The sequence below is a fragment of the Mustela nigripes genome, chromosome 5, assembly GCF_022355385.1.
Source record: "Mustela nigripes isolate SB6536 chromosome 5, MUSNIG.SB6536, whole genome shotgun sequence".
Classification (NCBI taxonomy): Eukaryota; Metazoa; Chordata; class Mammalia; order Carnivora; family Mustelidae; genus Mustela; species Mustela nigripes.
In genome coordinates, this window is record NC_081561.1 from 127,388,002 (window position 1) to 127,410,198 (window position 22,197).

The 22,197-nt window shown below is 42.4% G+C and overlaps 1 protein-coding gene across 1 annotated transcript in view; it reads left to right on the forward strand.

The window, feature by feature from the left end:
• The window catches only part of LOC132018346 (uncharacterized), a 190,221-nt gene that overhangs the window by 64,419 nt on the left and 103,605 nt on the right, over window positions 1-22,197 (forward strand). The window contains exons 12-16 of the mRNA XM_059401165.1: window positions 6,644-6,756; window positions 7,144-7,279; window positions 7,549-7,752; window positions 15,285-15,477; window positions 17,551-17,678. Coding sequence (XP_059257148.1) covers window positions 6,644-6,756; window positions 7,144-7,279; window positions 7,549-7,752; window positions 15,285-15,477; window positions 17,551-17,678 — 774 coding nt within the window. The remainder of the gene's footprint in view (window positions 1-6,643; window positions 6,757-7,143; window positions 7,280-7,548; window positions 7,753-15,284; window positions 15,478-17,550; window positions 17,679-22,197) is intronic.

The following is a 22,197-nucleotide window of genomic DNA, read 5'->3' on the forward strand; positions in this document are numbered from 1 at the left end:
ATATGTGTGTGTGTGTATATATATATATATATATATATATATATAATCACAGCTTCTGTTTTTTTAAGATTTTATTTATTTATTTGACAGAGAGACACATCAGGAGAGGGAACACAAGCTAGGGGAGTGAGAGAGAGGGAGAAACAGGCTCTCCCCACTGAGCAAGGAACCTGATGTGGTGCTTGATCCCAGGGCCCTGGGATCATGACCTGAGCCAAAGGCAGATGCTTAACAACTGAGCCGCCTGGGTACCCCTATACCACATCATCTTTATCCATTCAACTGTTGATGGGCATCTGTGTTCTTTCCATAGTTTGGTTATTGTGGACATTGCTGCTATAAACATTGGGGTGCACATGCCCCTTTGGATCACTACATTTATATCCTCGGGGTAAATATCCAGAAGTGCAATTGCTTGGTTGTAGTATAGTTCTGTCTTCAACTTTTTGAAGAAAGTTCGTATTGTTTTCCAGAGTGGCTGCATCAGCTTTCATTCCCACCAACGGTGCAAGAGGGTTCCCCTTTCTCTGCATCTTCACCAACATCTGTTTTTTCCTGACTTTTTAATTTTAGTCACCCTGACTGGTGTGAGGTAGTATCTCATTGTGGTTCTGATTTGTATTTCACAAGGGGACATTTAAAAACATCCAGTTCTTTTGCTTCTTGAACCAAACTTAAGCAGAAGGAGGTAGGGAGTAGGAAAGACGGGAGAAGGTTGAAGCCAGAGTCAGCCCTTATCACTAAATACGACCGGCGCTCCTAAGATACTGGACAGTCTAGCTCTTGATCTTGAAAGAATCCTCCTTTACCTGAGATTCTGGTTTTAACATTTGAGGGCCACCACAAGTCTGTTCCCTCCTTGACTGAGAAAATAGGGGCAATTAAAGTCCCAGGGGGGCAGATGAGGGTGAACAGGAGTAAAGGAGAAGTAGGAGGCAAAGGAACAGGGAGTCAGTAGTGAAGAGCTTCACGTTTGAAGTCATGGGGAAGTGATGGTCCAGGGTCTGGCTGGACCAGCAGGCCAGAATTGTAGCAGTGCCCATGAAGACTTAAGGGATGAAGGAGGTTATCCAGGAAAAGCAGAACGTGCAGGGCAAGAGCAGGAGATGATGGCTCAGGTTTTTTTTTTTTTTTTTGAAAAGTGGAAAACACTAAGAGCTACAGCGCGAGGAAGGAGACCAGCCACACAGTGGAGAGAACTGACATTTCCTGCCGTCCTCTGTTCCTGCTTCCCTCCATTTACACATGAGATGGAAAGTCAGGGTATGATGAAATGTAGTCTCTGTTTTCAGCAGTCTATTTTGAATGCAGTTGCCCATGTTAAACTGGAGGAAAGAAGAAAAAAAGAATGAAAGAAAGAAAACCACTTCCTTGGGCTATTTACTGACTTGTAAATGTTGTTCTTGGAATTGACCAAAAGAAGAAAAATGTGAACACCTACTTTCAGATTGATTTATGGTAAATGGACCCTAGAGAATGAGAACACCTATAGATTTCAGAGGTGGATCCTGAAGGGAGGCATAACACACACAAATTAACCCTACATGTTAGTGTCATGCACGTTTCCTGTTCATTAGTTTGTTCGTTCATTCATTCATTCATTCAGTGAATGGATACATGGATTCATTCATTCATTCATTCATACATGGATACTGTAATTATTATAATTATTAATTATTACATGGATACTGCCTTTGTGCCAGGACCTGCGCTGCTCATGGAATGAAACATGCAATAAACAGGTGGACCGAAGAGTTAATCTCATCTCTAACCTGTGGATGCCATGAGGAAAACCACAGGAAGAGGGGGCAGTGGGGTAGAGAGGAGCTTCCGCTCTGAGTTGGGAACATCTGATCTGACTTTTGATAAATGAGAAGGAGTCAGCCATGCTAGTGAAGAGCTTTCCCAGTGGGGAAACAGAAAATAGCACAGCATTGGAGAAAGAAAATTCGGAGGCAACGATCAATGGTTTTCTACTTTGCCTCCCATTTTCCTGTGGGCGTTACTTTGTGAACTCCTTATGTATTTCTGCTCTGGTCAAGGGCACTTTATTCAATATCTGAATGCCATTCTGAATATTGGATGCCAGTCAGAGGAGATTAGGATGAAGTTAAACGGGGCAGATAGGAGGAGTCACAGGAATGTGGGTATGAATTGTAAAGCTCTGTGATTATTTTGCACGCATGTAGCAGTCAAGTATGAATTTTAGCATCTATACGCTGGTCAGCATTCTGATTCTGAAGTTGGCAAGGAACAATCCATACCCCATGAAAAATAACTTTCTTACTTCTGCATGAAGGAAAGCAAACCTCATAGGATTGTCCATTTTGACAGCTCAGAAAGAATATAGCATGACTTCGGGACAGTTTTGGATCAGTTTTCAGTGAATACTATTCACCAATAGTTTTTCTTTAGGAAGTTTGTTGTTGTTTAGAAAATAAATGTTTTATTTCAGAACAGTTTTAGATTTACAGAAAAGTTACAAAGATAGTACAAGGAGTTCCCAGGAATCCCCTGTCAGGTTTCTCCTGTTATTGACATATTACTTTGTCACACCCAAGGAATGAGCACTGGTACATTTACTGATATCGAAACTAGACTGTATTTGGAAGTCACTGGTTTTTCCATTACTGTCTTCTTTGTGCTTCAGAGCATCACAGTGCCTTTGCCTGTCATGTTTCCCAGGCACCTCAGGTCTGTGCCAGCTTCTCAGGCTTTCCTTGACAGTCTTTGGGAGTACTGGTCAGGAAACCTGTAGAAAATCCCTTCACTTAAATTTGTCTGATGTTTTTCTCATGGTTACACTGGGGTTGGAGTTTTAAAGGAAGGACACCCCAGAGGTGAAGTGCCCTTCTTATCACCATATCTGGGACAGATGTTATCAACCTGGTATATTGCTGTGATGTTAAGCTTGATATGTGGTTAAGTTAGGGGTGTTTGCTAGGTTTTTGCACTGTAAAGTGACGATGTTTCTCCTTAAGAAGATGTTAGAAATTAATTTTAAGCCACAGAAATAATACATAAACATCTTCTTGTGAAAAATTGAAACATCACTGAAAATTTAATGCTTTAAATTAATGGGAATTCTAATCTGGTCCCCATTCCACTTCCTCGGAGGTAAACACTGTTATTGCTTTAGCTTTTTCAATACATTTACATTCAAACATATGTCCTCATAAAATATATATTATATATATATACACACACACACCATATATATGTGTACATATATACACATAACACATATGTACACACATGTGTACATATATACACATATATATGGTATAATATTGTGTTTTAGTTTTCTATGTAAATTATCTGTCATACTCTGTGGATATCTTTGTTAACTTGCTTTTTTCACCCAATTATATGTCTTAGAGATCTTTCTCTGTTCTTTTTAATGCTTGCGTTATATTTTATCACATACAACAGCTCACACAGACACCTCTCTGGATACTTGTTGCCATTTTTTACCTCATTAGAAACCACTCCCACTGAACTTCCTTGTACATGCCTCCTTGTGCGCATGTGTGTTTCTTTAGAGTAGATACTTAGAAGTAGGTTTTCTGGGTCACTGACATACACATGAAAATTTTCCATAGATCCTACTGAAGTGGTACACCCTTTTTCCCCTAACAAGCAACTTATGAGAGAACCTGCTTTCTCACATTTTAACATCAAACATATTTATCTGAAAGTCAATAATGTTTATATTTCTATCACATTTTGAATTGGCCCTTTATTTACCATTGGCGTGTAAGGCAGGCTACTCTTTTCTTTATACACAATTCTTTTCCCAGATTCACTTAAAGATCTGGGTTTGGGGGATAAAGAAAAAATATCAGATTTTCTGATCATTGTCAATTGAAGATAATTTATAACTAAAAAGAGAGAATTATGGTCTAAAAGGATTGTGTTTTTTTTTATATCCTTTTGAAAAAACTTAAAAATAATTTAACCATAGTCCTAATCAGAAGCAATAGGCCAGCCAGCCCTGTATGGATCCTCCCAAACCTTCCACCTTTGTATTTTATTAAGTTACTCGTATCCAGTGCCATTCCCCAAGAAAACACCTGTTTATTAAAATGTATAGACATTAAGTACTACTATTGGCCATCATATTTCTAAAGATATGGTTTAATTGGTCACTGTTCTTTAACGTTATGGAGTGTTGCCGCACCAGGAAACACTATATCCTGTGCCTCTTCTTTTGTTTCTTCTCACTGGCCACAGGGAGGAGAGGGCAAGGGGCAGCTGGTTCTTCCCCAACAGCTTTACTGGTCCCCTGTGTTTCCACAGATGGAATGAGGGCATAGTGTGCCCTCACAAAAGTGCTGTTGTATACAATCATTCCAATGTGCAAGAAGTTTAGGGAAACAGAAAACACTCCTTTCTGGTTTCCCTCATCCAATTCAATGGAACATGTAAAACAAACATTTTCTGCTGACAATGATGACATGTATTATCACCGAAAATTTGGGAAATGTAGAAAAGCTCAAGGAAGAAAATAAAAATCAGCCATTATTTTACCCCCCAAATAAAACAATAACATTGTTAACATTTGGTATCTATCCTTCTAGTCTTTTTATTCTGTGGATATACAGAAATACGCTGTGGGGACATTTAGGAGGTGGGAAATACATTTTAGACGTATTTTTCCTCTGATTATTCCACCCACCACCCTCCCCCAAACCTCCCACTCCACTGCCCCTGCCAGTTTTCCCAGAAGAATTAAATTTGCAATCAGTGGAGATCTCAGAACTATCAAAATACTGCCCAAGACAATGCTGGCAAAGACCCAGTCACCAGGTAGAGTAAATGTCAAAGGATTTACCTACCTAGGAAGAAGGAACAAACACAGGTGGTGTTGACATTCTGGCTTCTGGTCAACCCTGCTGCTTACCTGCACTGTGTCTAGTTCTCTTAGGGGAATACACTCATGCGCTTTGCCCCATGTCACTTCCTAAGTCTTTTCCAGTCCTGGGGTTGTGGGATGTTTACATGGAAATACACTAATGTACACATTTACCCAGAACAGACAGGAGCTAATTCTACCCACAGGCAGAATGGGAAGCCATTTAACGATACTCGATGAGACAACTTTCTTCTCACTCACTCTTCCTAATATCCCTGCCCCAAATTCTCTTCTCTACTGCCCATCATAAAGATCAATAGTCTGTCTTTAGAGTCTTGGGTACTGTATTAGTTAAAATTATATTTGGCCATTGGTCATAATTAAACACAAAATGGCAGAGGATTAAAGGAGATAGGAATTTCTTTCTCTCTCCCTTATATTAAGATCCAGGGGTAGGAAGTACAGAACTAGCATGATGACTCTGTTCCATGGAATCCTCAGGGACCCACGCTCCTTCTATCTTGGAGTTCCAACAGATGCAGCCTCCATACCCAAGATCAACACCTGGTCTGAGATGGAGCTCCAGCTGTCACATTCTTGTCCTCAGCAGCAGACTGGATAATGAGGGAGAGAACCTGCCACTTCAGGGAAATTCCCAGAAGCTGCCACACGGCATTTTCACTTTGGCCAGAACTTAGTCACATAGCCACACCTATCTGCAAAAGAGGCTTGGAAATATCATCTCCATCTGGGTGGCCACGTGCCACAATAAATATTTAATTACTACAAGAAGAAAGGAAAGTGGATCTTGGGGAACAACCAGCAATTTTTGCCATAAGGGCTTATTGGAATCCCAAGAGCGAACCATTAGAATATAAGTAACCCAAAGAGTGGGGTTCCAAGCTAACTCATTGCCACTCAGTAGTGTTTCTGTGGGTACTGGAACCACTATAAAAGATAGTCTCATGAGAATGAGGTGTATGCCCAGGGGCAGGCAGAGAGAACAACGAAGAAAGGGGCTGCCGGAGGACCAGGGGCAGACTCAATATTACCTTCTTCAAGTTTTTCCTAGGACTTGAAGGAAATTCATCAATATTACCTTCTTCAAGTTTTTCCTAGGACTCTGTATATGTGTGTGTGTGACCTAGTCCTGCTCAATATCAGGAAAAATGCCTATGGAAATAAACACAAACCATGAATTCTGTGATAGATCCTGCCGGGCCGACCGACTACAGTAATCCATGGCAGGGGGAACTAGCACATACAGGGCACCTACAAGATGCCAATCACTATGTGTTAATTCTCACAGCAATTTATTTATATTATTCTATTTTTATGCCATTTTACAAGCACAAAAACAGGATCAAGACTTTAAAATATTAAATCACATAGCAAAAAAGTAGAAAGAAGCATTCAATCCACTGATCTCTCTCAGCCTGGAACAAGGTTAGATTCGAGATGTTCAAGGTTTCAAACATCTACAAATGTGTGTATCAACTCTTCATAAGTGAATCACAGAAAAGCTCTATGTGTGTCGGGGGGTGGTTTTAAAAGCTGTGAAGAGTCTTATGTAACAAGGACTAAATAATGATGATAACGGTGGGCTCTAATTTATTCTAGAAATCTGGATTTTCATAGGACATGCTGCAGTGGATCCCAATACTCTTCTGCTCGTTCATATAAATATGCCTTGGGTCATGGGGTTTGATCTTGTGGTGGCCCAACTGTGACTTTGTTAATGATATTGCAGATGTCCATGTAATTCAACGAATGTTACTTTTTTGATAGAATGAAAATATGAGGGAAGAGGACCTTTCAATGGAACAAAATGAAAATGACCTAGCACAGATAAGTCGCTGCCAACATGCTGGTGAGCCCGTCAAGCAGAAAAAAGAGACAGGGTAAAATTAAATCGTGTTATTGGTGACTCAAGGAAATGGATTAAATACAGGGAGGGGGTGGAAATTGAGTGACTGATTAATAGGTAGGTTACATGTTAACTCAAAAATATTTGAAGCTGAAATAAAAGCAAGGCTGTTCAAGCAGGTCAGACAACTAAATTAATGTTTCACCCTAGGACTGGGTTTTTCATGAGAGTAATTACTAAAAGCAATTTCTTTTTGTATTTATACATATAGAGTAATTATTTTCCTTCTAATGCATTTTTAAAGAGTAGCTACTGTGAAACTCCCTTAAGTTAAATAAAATGACTTCCGTTTGGTGTCTATGAATTTTCCAAACCACTTTGAGGTGAAAAGCATTTATTCTATTTTTCCTAACCCCTAAAGGTACAGCTTTGCAGTGGCCCTGCAACTGCTCGGTTTGGATGGTGGGGCCGGGCCCAGTGATGGGAGTCCTGTCCTGATGAGAGGAGCCTACTTGTCCTTCCTGTATCTGCGCCACCTGCGAATCAGGGAGCTGCAGGTATGTGGATGGCACAGCATGCGGGCTTCAGACTTCTGGAAGGTTTGGTTGTCCACCAAGGTGGTTTGCCTGCTCTTCCAGTAGCAACGCATTTTTACACTTCGTTCTTTGTTCTGATTTTTCCGCAACATCAGGCCTTTCTGGGGATGGTGTGTTTCTTTTTCAGCGGTGGAATCGACTTGCCAGTTTCCAGGGCCCCCATTCAGTTTTACTCTGTCGTGTGGGGACACCAAAGGACAGGGTCCTAACCTGGTCTTTCTTTGTTTCAGCGCACCTGTCTGGGAATTCTGAACTACTTCAGATCCGTTGAGCGAACACTGACAATCAACACTTCAGGCCTTACCTTGGTTGGAGGGAGTCTGGTCCCCACCATAGAAGATAGTTCTTGGGTAAATACAGCCGAGGGAGGTCTGGGCACCTCGCAAGGCCTAGGAGCTCACCACTATGTCCATGGGACAGCTGCTGAGCACAAGGTGAGATTAAGATTCTGCTGAGAGTTTTTTCTGCCTTGGTTATCCTATCTCCCAAGCCCCCTTCCTCTTGACATCTGGAATCAGTTAGCATGGTGGAGTAGCAGATGGGGTTTCTTAGGCGTTCGGCTTTTTAGAGAAGTTCAGTGACCACTTGAGAGTAGGACACAGGCAAACAGGACTCTAAGAGCAACCCTGGAGGACACAATGGGAAGGAAGACATTTCAGCTGCTGGTTTGTTGACTTTACAGAGCCTGAGGAGCCCTTTCTGTTATCCTAGCTTGAGAGCCACATGTCTTTACCGAGAAGCTCTTATAAGACCCTCTTTGACATTACTAGAGATACCTTTCTGCCTCTTTCCTGTTTTCGAAGCCCCAAGTGAAAAAACAGACTAGAAAACAAAGGTAGAGAAAACTTGAAAGAGCTGAAAAACAAAATTTATCTTTTATCCCTCTAAAAGCCTATTTGTCCCTTGGTGCTTTTAACATCTCTTGAATGTATTTTTCTATAGTCCACAAAATTCATATCAGATCCCTTTCTTTGGGAGGGAAGTTGAAAATTTTCTTGGAATAGTGGAGGCACTCTTGCAATATTTTCTTCTCAGTCTCTAGAAAGTTTATTCCTGAAGGTGGGATTTAATATGACCTTTATCCTCTTAAAAGATAGTTTGACAAATGTGAAAAATAAAATCTATTTACCTACCAAACAAGTTACATCTTAACCTCTATGACCCCTGACTTATGTTTGTCATGTCTGTAAGGCTGTGACATCTTATTATCGACTATCCCTAATACGCAGTGTAGAATAACACTGTCCAGTAGAAATATACTGCAAGCCATAGATACCATTTATAATATTCTCATAGCCACATTTTAAAAGTATAAAGAAATATGAAATGAACTTTAGTCATATGCATCAAAATATTATCATTTTAACATATAACCAATAAAAAGAAATAATGAGATACTGTACATTTTTTATACTAAGTCTTCCAAATTTGGCACATACCTTATATGTACAGGATGTCGCAACTCAGACAAGTCACAATTTCAAGGGCTCAATAGCTACGTGTGGCTAGAGGCTACTATATGGCACAGTAGAACAGCTCTAGATATTGAAAAGAAGTTTATTTTCCCATGCAGTCACATAGGGTCCTGCTTGCACTCAGTGTACAGGAGACTTCTGGTTTGGGTCTCCTTTGGCAACAAGTACCATCCCCCATATCCTTCCCATACACAGTTTTACCCCTCTGCCCTTCTCACTTGATCCTAGCTCACAGTCAGTCAAGTCCAGTCAATATGCCCCTCTATGGACCTAGAGGGGAGGCTAAGATGCTTTTGAAACAAACACCCCTAGGGGTGCCTGGGTGGCTCAGTGGGTTAAGCCACTGCCTTCAGCTCGAGTCATGATCTCGGGGTCCTGGGATTGAGTCCCGCATCGGGCTCTCTGCTCAGTGGGGATCCTGCTTCCCTCTCTCTCTCTCTGCCTACTTGTGATCTTTCTCTGTCAAATAAATAAAATCTTTAAAAAAAAAAAAAAAGAAACAAACACACCTATAAAACAAACACATCTTTCTTTTGCTAATATTAAATCTACCTCCTACCATAGCCATGCTTTATTATTTGCTAATAGATTAAAAAGGGTTCTTTCTTAGCACTGAACTCTCTTTCAGTTTGTTTGTTCTGGGATGGGAGTTGGGGAGTTGGGGGTAGCCATGAAGGAAGGGGAGGGGAAAAAAATCCCACCCTGCCCCATTGATTGTAGGAGGAGCTTCTCAAGGGTATACAATATATATTGCCTTCCTATGCTCTCAGAAGTGACAGGAAGAGCAGCTCCCTTAGAAGCGGCCAGGAGCTACTACTGTACTGTGAGAAACTCAAGGAAGTGGCCTTCCTTCAGGATCTTCAATAGAACCACATGGTTTAGCTGTTCTCCATGGTGCTTGGCATGGTCAGCATTTAAACTAGAATGTTTGGACCTAACTATGTGATTCTTTCCCATGCAGGTAATGAAAGGCACCGATGGTAATTTGTTGGGGTGATCTCACAAGGTCGTGAGAAAGCCATAGATACCATTTATAATATTCTCATAGCCACATTTTAAAAGTATAAAGAAATATGAAATGAACTTTAGTCATTTCATAAGGGTCAAGACTGGTACCAAGATCTTTGGGGTTACTAGCCTGGGGAGCTGACACTGGAGAAGCCCGTAAGATGGAGACCTCTTCCTGGACCCGTGTATTTGATCCTATGATGAAAGCTTTGGGCTAGTATTAACAAGTGTTCACTCTACGAAAATACCAGAAAAGGAAAGCACCTACCACCCATCATGGGACTTTATGAGTTTACTTTAGGCATGTGTCAGAATAGAAGGAGCCCCCAGATGAGAGGGAGTAGGCCTTTCCTGGCTGTTTGACCTTGGGCAAGTCTCTTTTGGCATGGGGATCTGACACCCCATGCGTGTTCAGGATCTGCCTGGACTTAGCATGCTAATAGCAGAGGCTGTTATGAGGAAGTGGTGGGAGATGAGGCTATAGAAAAAAATCTGGCCATACCATGAAGGCCTAGGCTCTTCTTAGGGTAGGAACTACTTCCAAGGTTGTTAGGGACCAGAGAATTCTAAGTAAAAGAATGGCCACTGCACTTTGGGGTTATCACAGAACTACCTAGACTTTGTAGACTAGTAAAGATGATAATAGGTGCTATGAAGAAAAATTAAGAAGGAAAGTTAATAGAGAGAAGTGGACGTTGGTGCTGGGATGTTGCCATTGTAAGTAGGGTAAGTCAGGGAAAGAAATCACATGACTGACTTGGAGCAGAGGAGACAGGCAGAAGACAGCCAATGCAAAGGCCCTGAGGCAGAACCATGTATGGCATTTTTGCAGGAACAGCAAGGAATTCAGCACAACCAGAGTGATTGAGGGGGAACTTGGCAGAAATTAAAATAGAGAGATTAGAGAGGTGGGGAACAGGTTGTGTAGGGCTTTGTGGACCATTGTAAAGACTCTGACTTTGAGTGAGAAAAGGGAAGCTGTTGGAGAATTTTGAGCAGAAGAGTGATGTTATTTGATTCACATTTCAATATTAATGCTTCTAAATGGGGAATAGACCGAAGATGCACTAGCGTCAAAGTAGAGACTAGTTAGGAGGTTATTACATTAATCAAGGAGATGATGTGTCTGAAAAGACAGCATGGTGAGAAATGGTCAGATTCTGGACATATTTTGAAGGTATAGCCAGTATGATTTTCAGGCAGATAGAATGTGGAATGTGGAAAAGAGAGAAGTCAAGGTTGATTCCAAAGTTTGGGCCTCAGCAAGTCTGGAAGTCTGGAGTTGCTGTGATCTGAGGTGATTGGAACAGGTTTGTTGGGAACATCAGAATCTCAGTTGAGGGCATGGAAATTTTGAGATGCGTAGTAGATATTCAGGCAGCAAAAGGAAATAGAGAGTTGGGTATATATCTTTGATATAGTAGGTATTTAATAAATATTTGTTGGGCAAAGGAAAGGCTCTGTTCATAACACAATGGTTGTGAGATCATGAAAAGACAATGTACATGAAATTGCTTCGCAAAGTATATCATGCTGTTAAAATGAAGAACAATTTGCTGCAGTAATAATATACTCAGCAGGCGAGGCAGAGAATAAATTTTTAAATTTTCCTTTAAAAATATTTGAAAGATTATAAGCTAACAGATTGAGCCATTCATCCTAACAGTTTTTGATGAAATTCTTATATTGGGCTTTTATGATCTGTAATTAATGTAAAGTTTATTTAGAAAAAGGTAAACTCGTCAGAGAAATATTGTCTAATTGCCAAAAGGCCTTAGATTCGTATTCATGAATAATGGCATAAACCAGTGGACTGAAGAGAATGAATGATGGGCCACCAACCCTCCTATATTTACTATATTCAAATAGTTATCTTGGCATCAGTTAATTTGCAGTCTTGGAAACTTGTGAATCCTTCCAAAGATCAGATTATTTCTTACCCAGACAGATAATTATTGCCTTCCCTTTCCTGCCACTCCTCTAAGCATAATATTGAAGGATCAACTCTCTAGACCACAGAAACTTTAGAAAGGGGAGTCTTCCACGTAGTTGTGGAAGAAATTAAAAAGAAAATAATATGATTACCGTGACAAAACCCTGCATGAAGTGATCTGTCCATCTGGTCTTCAAAATTCATCTCCTTTTAGAGTCAGGAACTGAGGGAAGAAAAGAGAAGGAATATGTATGTATATGATAAATACTTTGGACTGGAAAGGACACACGTCATTTCTGGTCACAACCTACTGGCCAGAGCTCATCACCAGACCCCACCCAACAGCAAGGCATTGGGAAGTCTGGGGAAATTTTGGTGCCAAACCATTTGACATTCTGCATATGTTCCTTTTTTTTTTTTTTTTTAAGATTTTATTTACTTATTTGACAGACAGAGATCACAAGTAGGCAGAGAGGCAGAGAGAGAAAGGAGGAGGAAGCAGGCTCCCTGCTGAGCAGAGAGCCCAAATGCAGGGCTCAATCCCAGGACCCCGGGATCGTGAACCGAGCCGAAGGCAAAGGCTTTAACCCACTGAGCCACCCAGGTGCCCCTGCTCCTTATTTTTAATGTCTGTCTCTTTCCACTAAAGAGCTCCCTGGTGGTGGGATTTGTGCCAGTTTAGTTTACCGCTATATTCTTAGTGCCTAGAATAGTGCCCAGTAAATTAACTGACCAGAACATTTGTGGAATGAATGACTGAATGAAGGGATAAATGAATGACAGGCTCACAGCCTGTAGGAGTAGATGAACCAAAAGTCTAGCATGGCCATGAGCTGAGTGCTATAATGGAGTTAGACAAGTCATGGGGAGAAGCACTCAGCTCTGCCTGGAGATGTAAGGAAGGCTTCCAGAGGGGTATTATTTAAATGGACTCTTGGATAGAGTAGGTACTTATCAAGGAAAGAAGGGGTGAGAGCTGGAAGGGCCAGTATGTATGAGTCCCAGAGGCATGAAGAGCTCTGTGCATTCAGAAGAGGGCCAGGCTTGGGTCCATCAGGATGGAAGTATAGAGACAGTGGAAGGAAATGAGGTCCAAGACATTGACACGGGCCAGCCCCCAAAACTATACCTGGAAACTCCTAGATTAGTCCAAATGAAAGCTAATAACAGCTTGGACTAGAATGGTGGGTGGTGGAGATAGAGAGAAGTGATGGGTTTGAGAGATAGAAAGTCCAGTCGACAGGAGTTAGGATAGACTGGACATGTAGGGTGAGGCAGGTGGTGTCAGGAATGATTCATGCAAGAGAAAGTGGCTTGGTGGTGGTGGTATTTACTACAACGGGGAAGTTGGAGGTAGCCTAGGTTTGTGGGAGAAGACCACATGATTTGATCATGGTAAATGCGAGGGGCCTTTGAGATGCCTGGGAACAGATGCCAAATAGGTCATTTGGATATGTGGGTCTGGAGCTCTAGGAGGTCTGGATTACAGGTATCAATTAGGGAGCAAAAAAATGGTCCCTAATCTCAGCTGTGGAACGGCACTACCTCCCAAGGAAGGAGTACAGGAGGAAGAGATGAGGTCCTAAGACATGGGCTCAAGTGTGGCTACTACTTAATGACCTGGCAGAGAAAAATGCACCTCCGGGATGGCTGGAAAGCTGGTGAGAGCAAGGAGAATGTGGAGTCCCAGCAGGCCAGGGAAGTGAGTGAGTCAAGAAAGCAGAGAGTGCAGAACTGGGTCACATGCTCCTGAGACATTGCATAAGATGGCTAAAGAAAGTCTGCTGGATGTGGAGAACAATCACTGTTTTTCTTAGTGAACGTGGTTTGTTTTGCTGGAGACAGGAGCTGGATGGGAATGAGTGAGGAGTGGGAGGTGAGGAAGCGGGCACAGGGAATTAGGATGGCATCTTGGGAGATTGGATGGTGAGGAGGAGAGACCGAAGAGCAGGAGGGCTGTGAGCCTGTTTCAGTGTCCCTTGAGAAACAGCTGATGGAGAGGAACTGGGTGTCCAAGAAGGCGCAGGGATGCTTGGGAGGTGGGACGGAATGGCCACAGAGAAGGGGAGCAGAGTCGTTCCCTGGAGTACAGGAAGAAGCAGGAGGAGAGAGGTGTGGGAGCAGTGGCTTTGTGTAGGTGGGGGTGGTGGGATTGGGGGGGTGGAGGTGGTGGGTGTGGGTGGTGGACAAGTGGGGGAGGGGCTTCTGCCGAGACACTGAAGGCAAGGCCTGGTGGGGGGAGGGGGTGAATTCAGAGGCTTGGCCAGAGTAAAGTTTGAAATTATGAGAATTATTATTAGGTTAATGATTCTCAGAATGCCGCCATTCCGCCGTCATTTAAGAAAAAATGTGAGTGGAATACCCAGATTCCTTATATTCGTGTCCTGGAGCCGCCATATCAAAACACCACAAAGGGAGTGGCTCATAACAGCTGGCAGAGAACTTTATTCTGTCACAGTTCCAGATGTCACAAGCCCCAAATCAAAATGTCAGCAGAGCCATGGTCCCTCCAAAGTGTTCGGGAGAAGTTCCTTCCTTGTCTCTCCTAGCATCTGGCCGTTGCTAGTAATCCTGGGGGTCACCTGCCCTTCCTTGGCTTGTAGATACTTCACTCCCATCTCAGTCTCTGTCCTCACATGGCCTTCTCCTCGACGTATCTGTCTCCACATTTTCCTCTTTCTTTAGGAACATCAGTCACTGGCTTAGCCGCCCCATCCCCCAATATGACCTCATCTCTACCATGTATATCTGCAAAGACTCCGTTTCCATATTTGGTCACATTCGCAGGTTTCAGGTGGACATGAATTTTGGGGGGTGCTACTCAATTCCGAGACACGAGACAATATTCACACATTTTTCAAGTATTTATAGAATTAAAATAAGAAACCGGGGCGCATGGGTGGCTCAGTGGGTTAAGCCTCTGCCTTCGGCTCAGATCATGATCTCAGGGTCCTGGGATCGAGCCCCGCATCCAGCTCTCTGCTCAGCAGGGAGCCTGCTTCCCCTTCTCTCTCTCTGCCTCTCAGCCTACTTGTGATCTCTCTCTCTCTGTCAAATAAATAAATAAAATCTTTAAAAAAAAATAAGAAACCTTTAACTGCTCATGTTTCTAGATCTCAAGTGCTTCAGTGTCGCATACCCCCTATAACAACTGTTGTGGTCTCTCCACTGTCCCCGTGTTATGGATGAGGAAACAGAGGCTAAGAGTAGCTGAGGGCTTGACCTAGGGTGAGACCTGAACACGGGCACCCTGACCTCAGAGACCTCCTGTACACTCAGCTCCATCACCCGCCTTTTTCCAGGTAGCCCTGAATTAATCAGCAAAAAATTTAATCAGCTACTTATCCATCTCACTACCCTTCTCTGCCAACATTCTTTGCTAATATCCCCTTCTCTACATATAGTGCTTTATACACTCAGCAGGTACAGCTCCATGCGGACAGCCCACTGCGTGAGAGCAGGAGCCTGCCGTGTGGTCTGTTTGGGCTGGCAAAATACAGACAGCTCTCCCTTTTCCGGTAACTTCTGGGGTTGGCTTTCTTTGCCCCAGGTCCACAGTGTCCGATTCATGGAGTTCTCGGAAGTGGAGAACCAGGACGACTACTACAGCATGGAGGCTGCGTCCATCTACACAAAGGACCCGCACGGAGTACATATCATGTACGATGAAGCCTTGAGCGATCTGAAGGAGCTCGAGGCAGAGCTGCTGCTTGTGGCCAGCCATTATATCGAGAAAGAAAAAGGTCAGAAGCCAGATTTTGAAAAAATCAACCAGCCAAACAAACCATGAACCCTAAGGGCTCCATTTAACACCCTCCACCTCAAAATAGAAATACAGATCCAAGAGTATCTGAAAATTCAGTAAGCACTTGCATCTCTGTGATATGCACTTGCATCTCCGCGATATGTACCTGCTTTAGAAAAGATACGGTCCTGTTTCCAGCTCAAGTCCCTCTTCTTGTTGGAGACCGGAACTATTCTTTCGAAGCTTGATTATAATTCTTACCATTGTTGAGACTTACTCGTTCCTCAGTGGCATTTCTGCATTACTCACTGGGTACAAAGGCTCTCATGCCAGGCCCTGAGGGAAGCAAAGTAAGCAAGTGAAGGTAATGATTTTTTTTTTCCCCTAAGCAACAACCAAAAAAAAAAAAAAAAAAAAAAAAAAGATTGACCTTGGGCAAGCAGCAATTAGAAGCAGACACATCCCTGGGTTCCTGACAAAAAAAGCACCAGGATGCAAGAAGATCTGGGTAGGAAAATGCCAGATAAAGCACCAAAGGGAGAAATCATTGCTCAGAGTAATCAAATAACCTATAATATGTATTCTCTACATCCTTTTGGCATCAATCAAATGTATCCAATTTTAGAAATAGGTGAGTGGGGCGCCTGGGTGGCTCAGTGGGTTAAAGCCTCTGCCTTCGGCTCAGGTCATGATCCCGGGATCCTAGGATCAATCCCCGCATCAGGATCTCTGCTCAGCAGGGAGCCTGCTTCCCTTCCTCTCTCTCTGCCTGCCTCTCTGCCTAATTGTGACCTCTGTCTGTCAAATAAATAAATAAAATCTTAAAGAAAAAAAGGAATATATATTTAAGAAATAGGTGAGGAAAGAGTAATCCTTCTAGAATAATATGACAACATTGACATTTGATTTGGAAAGAGCTTAAGAGTTTCTCGACACATTGCAACACCTAAACGGAAATTTAGCAAGAATTTGTGCTATTTGATAATTATGCAGATGATCATGAAGAATTCATTTTCATAGCGATATAAAATGCTGCTCAAAGAATGTTTGACTGTTAACCTTTCAGAGCCCAGGCAGAATTCACTTAACATCGGCTTGTGGGCTTGTGGCCCTCTTTGCCACAGACCATTGGGTGTCTGAATCATGAGATGCGCTGATGTCATCCAACATTCCAGGGCATTTAATTGCAGCGTTTGGCTTTCGTCTTCACTTTATTCTACATACTAATGCATCACTTCTATTGATACTCGTTTATAATCCAATGCAACTAAGAATTTAATTTGATGGAAACAGTCAGTAGTCATCAGCCCCATGAGCTTCCTTCAGCTAAGCTCGTCAGTATGTAGTTATCCATTGTGAAATGATTTCCCAACTGCGCTTGAGAAATTCCGATCAAAATCTTTCTCTTGTTCAGTACCCAACATATATTGGTACTCATATTGAACTCAAAGTTCAGCACCTGAAAATCTCTTACTTTTTTGATATTTCATTCTGAACTAGACCACTCAAATATTAAAAGCAATAATCATGCTGATGCTGAAAATTAACATTCATGTAGTGGGAAAATATTTTAACAGAATAATTACAATGATTACCTTTATTGATTTAAGTTAGTAATTAACCCAATTAAGGGATATCTTAGAAACTTCTCTGAAGAGTTTTTACTTGGCTAACTAACATCACTTGAAATAGCAGGTTAAACTGGGTTTGTTGTTAAACCACCAGGGACCTGTTTTTAGAGAAGGAGAAATGTGTGTTTGGCCTTTAAATTATAGGTCTGAGGACATTTTAGTGAAGATTTCATATTAACTGAATTTTGGTTACATTTCTAAAATTAGTCTTTAAAACTAAAATTGAAGAGTAAAGACAAAAACCTCTACTGACTCAGAAGTCAACAAATATGTCCCAGTCTTTGCCAGTGGCCCTCCAGCTGATTCTTAGGAATCCCTGGGACCGATTCAGTGTTTTCATTCCTGAGATGGGGCTGACTGTTCAAGGGCTGCTTTTCTAATAAGAGTAGCTTCATGGAAAGGCCTGTCTCTGGTCATTCTCATTCCCTTCTCTCTTCTAGGTCACAAAGAGGGCAGCGAGTCAAATACTGGCCAGGACTGGGGACGGGCCCATGCAAGTGTGGACAGATTTGCTGTGCTGTATGACATGTGGACTTGGGAAGCAGCCCTTCTAGAAAACAAGCGCCAGGTATTTTTCCCTAGAAAACAAAACATCTGTTAAACATTTCTTACAAAAGCCAGTATTGAAAAAACAGAGATGAAAAAAACTCAGTGGGGCTTTCAGGCAGTCTCCTAATAAAATAAATAATTATTTTATTTAAATCCTCTCAGCTGGTTGTCAGGATGTGAATAATACATTTTATTTTCTTTACTGTGATTCCTTGTTAATAAAAAATAAAATGGGAAAGGGGTGCCTGGGTGGATCTGTGGGTTAAAGCCTCTGCCTTCAGCTCAGGTCATGGTCTCAGGGTCCTGGGATCAAGGCCCACATCAGGTTCTCTGCTCAGTGGGGAGCCTGCTTCCTCCTCTCTCTCTGCCTGCTTCTCTGCCTATTTGTGACCTCTGTCAAATAAATAAATAAATAAATAAATAAATAAATCTTTTAAAAAAATGGAAAGGATACCTCTTTATCTTACAGGCATCATTTGCTAAAGGTCTCTATAATTTAGGCTTTTATGTATGTGTTTAGTGAGAATGGGTGATGGTTCCATTCACATTCTTTGTCCTGTCAGGGACAAGCCTCATTCTGCTCAACACAAACTGACCTTATTAGAGCCTTTAGAAATACACCACCTGTGGGGCAAGCAGCTGGTGGAGATGTGCTCAGTGCAACAAGTTATGAGGGTGAGTTTAAAGCAATGAAACAGAAGGTTGCTAAATTCATCATCACACCACCAGTGGCTCACATCCCAGTAATAAATGAAACACTGCTCTTCACCTGTGAACTCAGCGTGGATTATGAGCCCCTCTGATGGTCACCAACTGTTGGGAGTTTATCCATCAAACATTAAGTATTTACCCCGTACCCGGTACTATCCGGACATTAGGAACCTACGGATAAATACAAGAAGGTAATCTACCTTTAAGGAATTTCTAGTCTATAGAACTTGATCCCATCGCTTAAGTAAAAACTACAATCCGGCGATGGACAGCTTACAGCTAAGGCACACGTGAGATCCCCAGAGACCACAATGGAGCTCTTTGCCCTGTGGGGGCTACCGGAGTAAAGGAAATGTTGGCAAGTTTTCTCAGAGGAAGAGATAGTGAATCCTGTTCCTAAGAGATGAGTGAGATGTGTCTGTCAGAGAAGGAAAAATTCCTAAGCGAGGGAAACAGCATGAGGGATGTCAGGGAGGTGTGAACCGGGGGACAAGGAGGCTACTGTGACTAGGCGTGAAGGCATGATGACAAACGAGCGGAGTACGTGTCTGGGTACAGCTGTGAAAGGCCTGCTGATCCACATTCACAGTGTATTTTATAAGCAAAGAAAGAGTCATTAGTGAGTTTCAGCAAGGGCGAAATATGATCGTAGCCCTGTTTTCAACAGCTGCTCGGGTACTAGTGTGGAGAAGGGATTAGAGCAGAGCTCTTGCAGAAAACAGGTGCCCTTGTTGCAACAGTGACCTGGAGAGGTAGGAGGGACCTACCTCAGGGATGGACGAGTGAGAGCAGGAGGGAGGGTCAGGCTCGAGACATCTTTTTTTTTTTTTTTTTTAAAGATTTATTTATTTATTTGACAGAGAGAGATCACAAGTAGGCAGAGAGGCAGGAAGAGAGGCAGGCAGAGAGAGAGGAGGAAGCAGGCTCCCTGCCGAGCAGAGAGCCCGATGTGGGACTCGATCCCAGGACCCTGAGATCATGACCTGAGCCGAAGGCAGCAGCTTAACCCACTGAGCCAGCCAGGCGCCCAGGCTCGAGACATCTTTGCAGAAATGGTGCGGAAATAGATATGGCAGGATTTGAAGCCTGGATGTTGGGGTGAGGCAGTAAGGAATTAAAAATGACTTTCTCAGGGTCAGGGAGGAGGCTATTAACCGAAACGGAATGCAGGAGGAGGGGCACTTTAGAGGGGAAGATAATATTACTGAGTTCGTGGCAACAGGCATGTGAGGAGCGTTTGCTGAAACAGGTGTGCCTGCTTTGTGGGAGCTGGAGGTTTGAAAGTCAGGAGCAGGTATGAGCTGAGGTATGGAAGTGAACATTGAACCACAGTAATGAGTCAAATGACTAGGAAAAGCCAGAGATGTCTGAGCTGCAGCCGTGGGTAACACTTAAATTGTAGGGGAAGGGCATAGAATAAGAATCTACATGGGGCGCCTGGGTGGTTCAGTGGGTTAAGCCTCTGCCTTCCACTCGGGTCATGATCTCAGGGTCCTGGGATCCAGCCCCGCATCAGGCTCTCTGCTCTGGAGGGAGCCTGCTTCCCCCTCTTTGCCTGCCTTTCTGTCTACTTGTGATCTCTCTCTGTTAAATAAATAAAATCTTAAAAAAAAAAAATCTACAAGAAGAAAAAGAGGAAGCCTGGAGGAAAAGGGAAGGAATAGTGTGTTGAAAGCCACTAAGGGAAAAAAAAAATTTTTTTTTTTTTGAAGTAGGGAGGATAGTTACTAGTGTGGAGTGCAGAGAAACATCAAGAAAGGTGACTCCTGAAGACGGGGGCAGTGGGGTCAGTCATCAGGGTCATTGCCAGCTTCGTAGGCCTCTCAGAAGAGGTATGGGGGTGGAAGGCAGCTTACAGTGCGGTGTGATGTGGTCAGAAGATGGGGAAGTGGGAAGGTTTTCTTTGAACTGTTTTTCTAGTAGATTAGATAGTTTACCATTTCGTCTACTTTCTGGTCTGTTACTCATAGAGATGTAGGTCACCCAATTTTTGAAAACACCTGGCTGGGCTTAAAGGGTGGGAGCCTTGGGCTTTGAATCCTGTTCCTCTTTTCAAGGGGAACTGGCCTCCGTCGAGTTTGCGTCTGCAACCTTGATCTGGCAGTTAGAAACTTTGATGGACTGAGAGATCCAGACTCAGAACGTAGTAATTGAAAAGGCCACATTAAGGGTAAATAAGACAGAATCTCTAAACTTGACGAGTTTATTGGTCCAGACATGAGTTTTTAGCAGCCCCCCTTTTCTGGACTCTCTCTCCCCGCCTCCCCTTTCAGGGATCCTAGGCCTCCTACAGAGGCCCCAGGCAGGACTCAGTGCCCAGAGAAGAATAGAAGGACAAAGAGGACTGAAAAACAAACGGATTTCTCCACACTTTGGGCCACGCTTCATTCTGTGTGCTAAGCTACCAGGGCTCTCCACTAGTTTCTTCTATGGTAAATCAAATTATTTTAGCTTAAAAAAAAAAAAAAATCATTGAAAATGTCTTCCTCCTTCCTCACCCTAACAATACGTTCTCTATAAAACCTGAGCCATCTATGCCAAAACTGTGAAAGCGTGGCCTTCTAAATCAGAAATTTTGTCAAAAGAGCCTATTTTTAATGGATAAACCATATTTTTATCTAGAGTACAACTGATTTCTCCCAGTACTGATTCTCCTGCTAAGTTTGCTCAGCTGTTTTTGATTGTTAGATATATTGGAGTCACCAGAGTTAGGAATTGCTCAAACACACTAGGTTGTCTTAAATCCTTAAAGTAACCATATTATGTATAAACACTCATAAAATTAGAGCTGATATGAATTTAGGTGGATTAAGAACTCTTAGAGAAGCCAGGCATCAGCTGTACCAGCCACTAAGGGACACGTGGCCCAAATGCTGATTCTGTCTACAACCACCAGAGGACACATTTTTCAAGGTAGTTTGAATAAATGTTTGGAGCACTTAAAAACAAAACAAAATAAAACTGTGACAGATTGTGCCTAGCATTGATTTTTCTTTTTTGCACTTTCATTTGACCTAAAGTGCTTATTCTTTAAAGTTTCTTAAGTCCCAGAACACAGAGTTTGGGGTAAAAATAATACAAACACAGTCAGGTTTGAGATTATTCATTTTGGCTTTTTTTTTCTCTATTTTCTCCAATATTTGAGACTTCCCATCAGTGTGTACCATATATTATTTTGCCTGAGAGTTGGCCCTTGACACACACAGGTGACATTTGACAGGCTAGGAAGACTTCTTAGACAAATACCAGCCCAGAGTTTAAATGGAAATGGGCCAGTTAGCAAACAGATCATAAATAGAACCTTGTGAAGCAGAAAGATCATGGTCTTACCCCTGTTGGGAAAGAATTAATAATAAAATTATGTAAGGGCCCATCTGAGAGCGTCTCAAGGTCGAGGTCAATGCCTGAGAGAGCCTATTCCATGTAAAAAAGAGAGCCACATTTTCCTTTTCAAGAGCTTGGGCTGCCAAGTAAAACGTGACAATATCTGGGACATACTTATACTAAATAAGTGGTTTGTTGTTTATCAGAAATTCAAATGGAACTCGATGACCTCTAAGTTTATTTGTTAAATCTGGCAATCCTATGAACAACACAAGTGAGCTTGGCCTTTTAGTGCCAACCTCTGCAACCTGGTATCAGCAGATTGAAATCACCAGCAAGAACTCTCCCCCACGACCTTTTGCCAAATAGCCAAACAATAGGACGCTTTGTACCAAAAAAAAACACAAAAAAACAAAAAACAAAAAAAAACAGGTCAAGGCATACAAATGCTATAAACCGGCTCCTGGGATTGCCTTGGCCCAGTCAGAAAGGCTCAAGTTAGT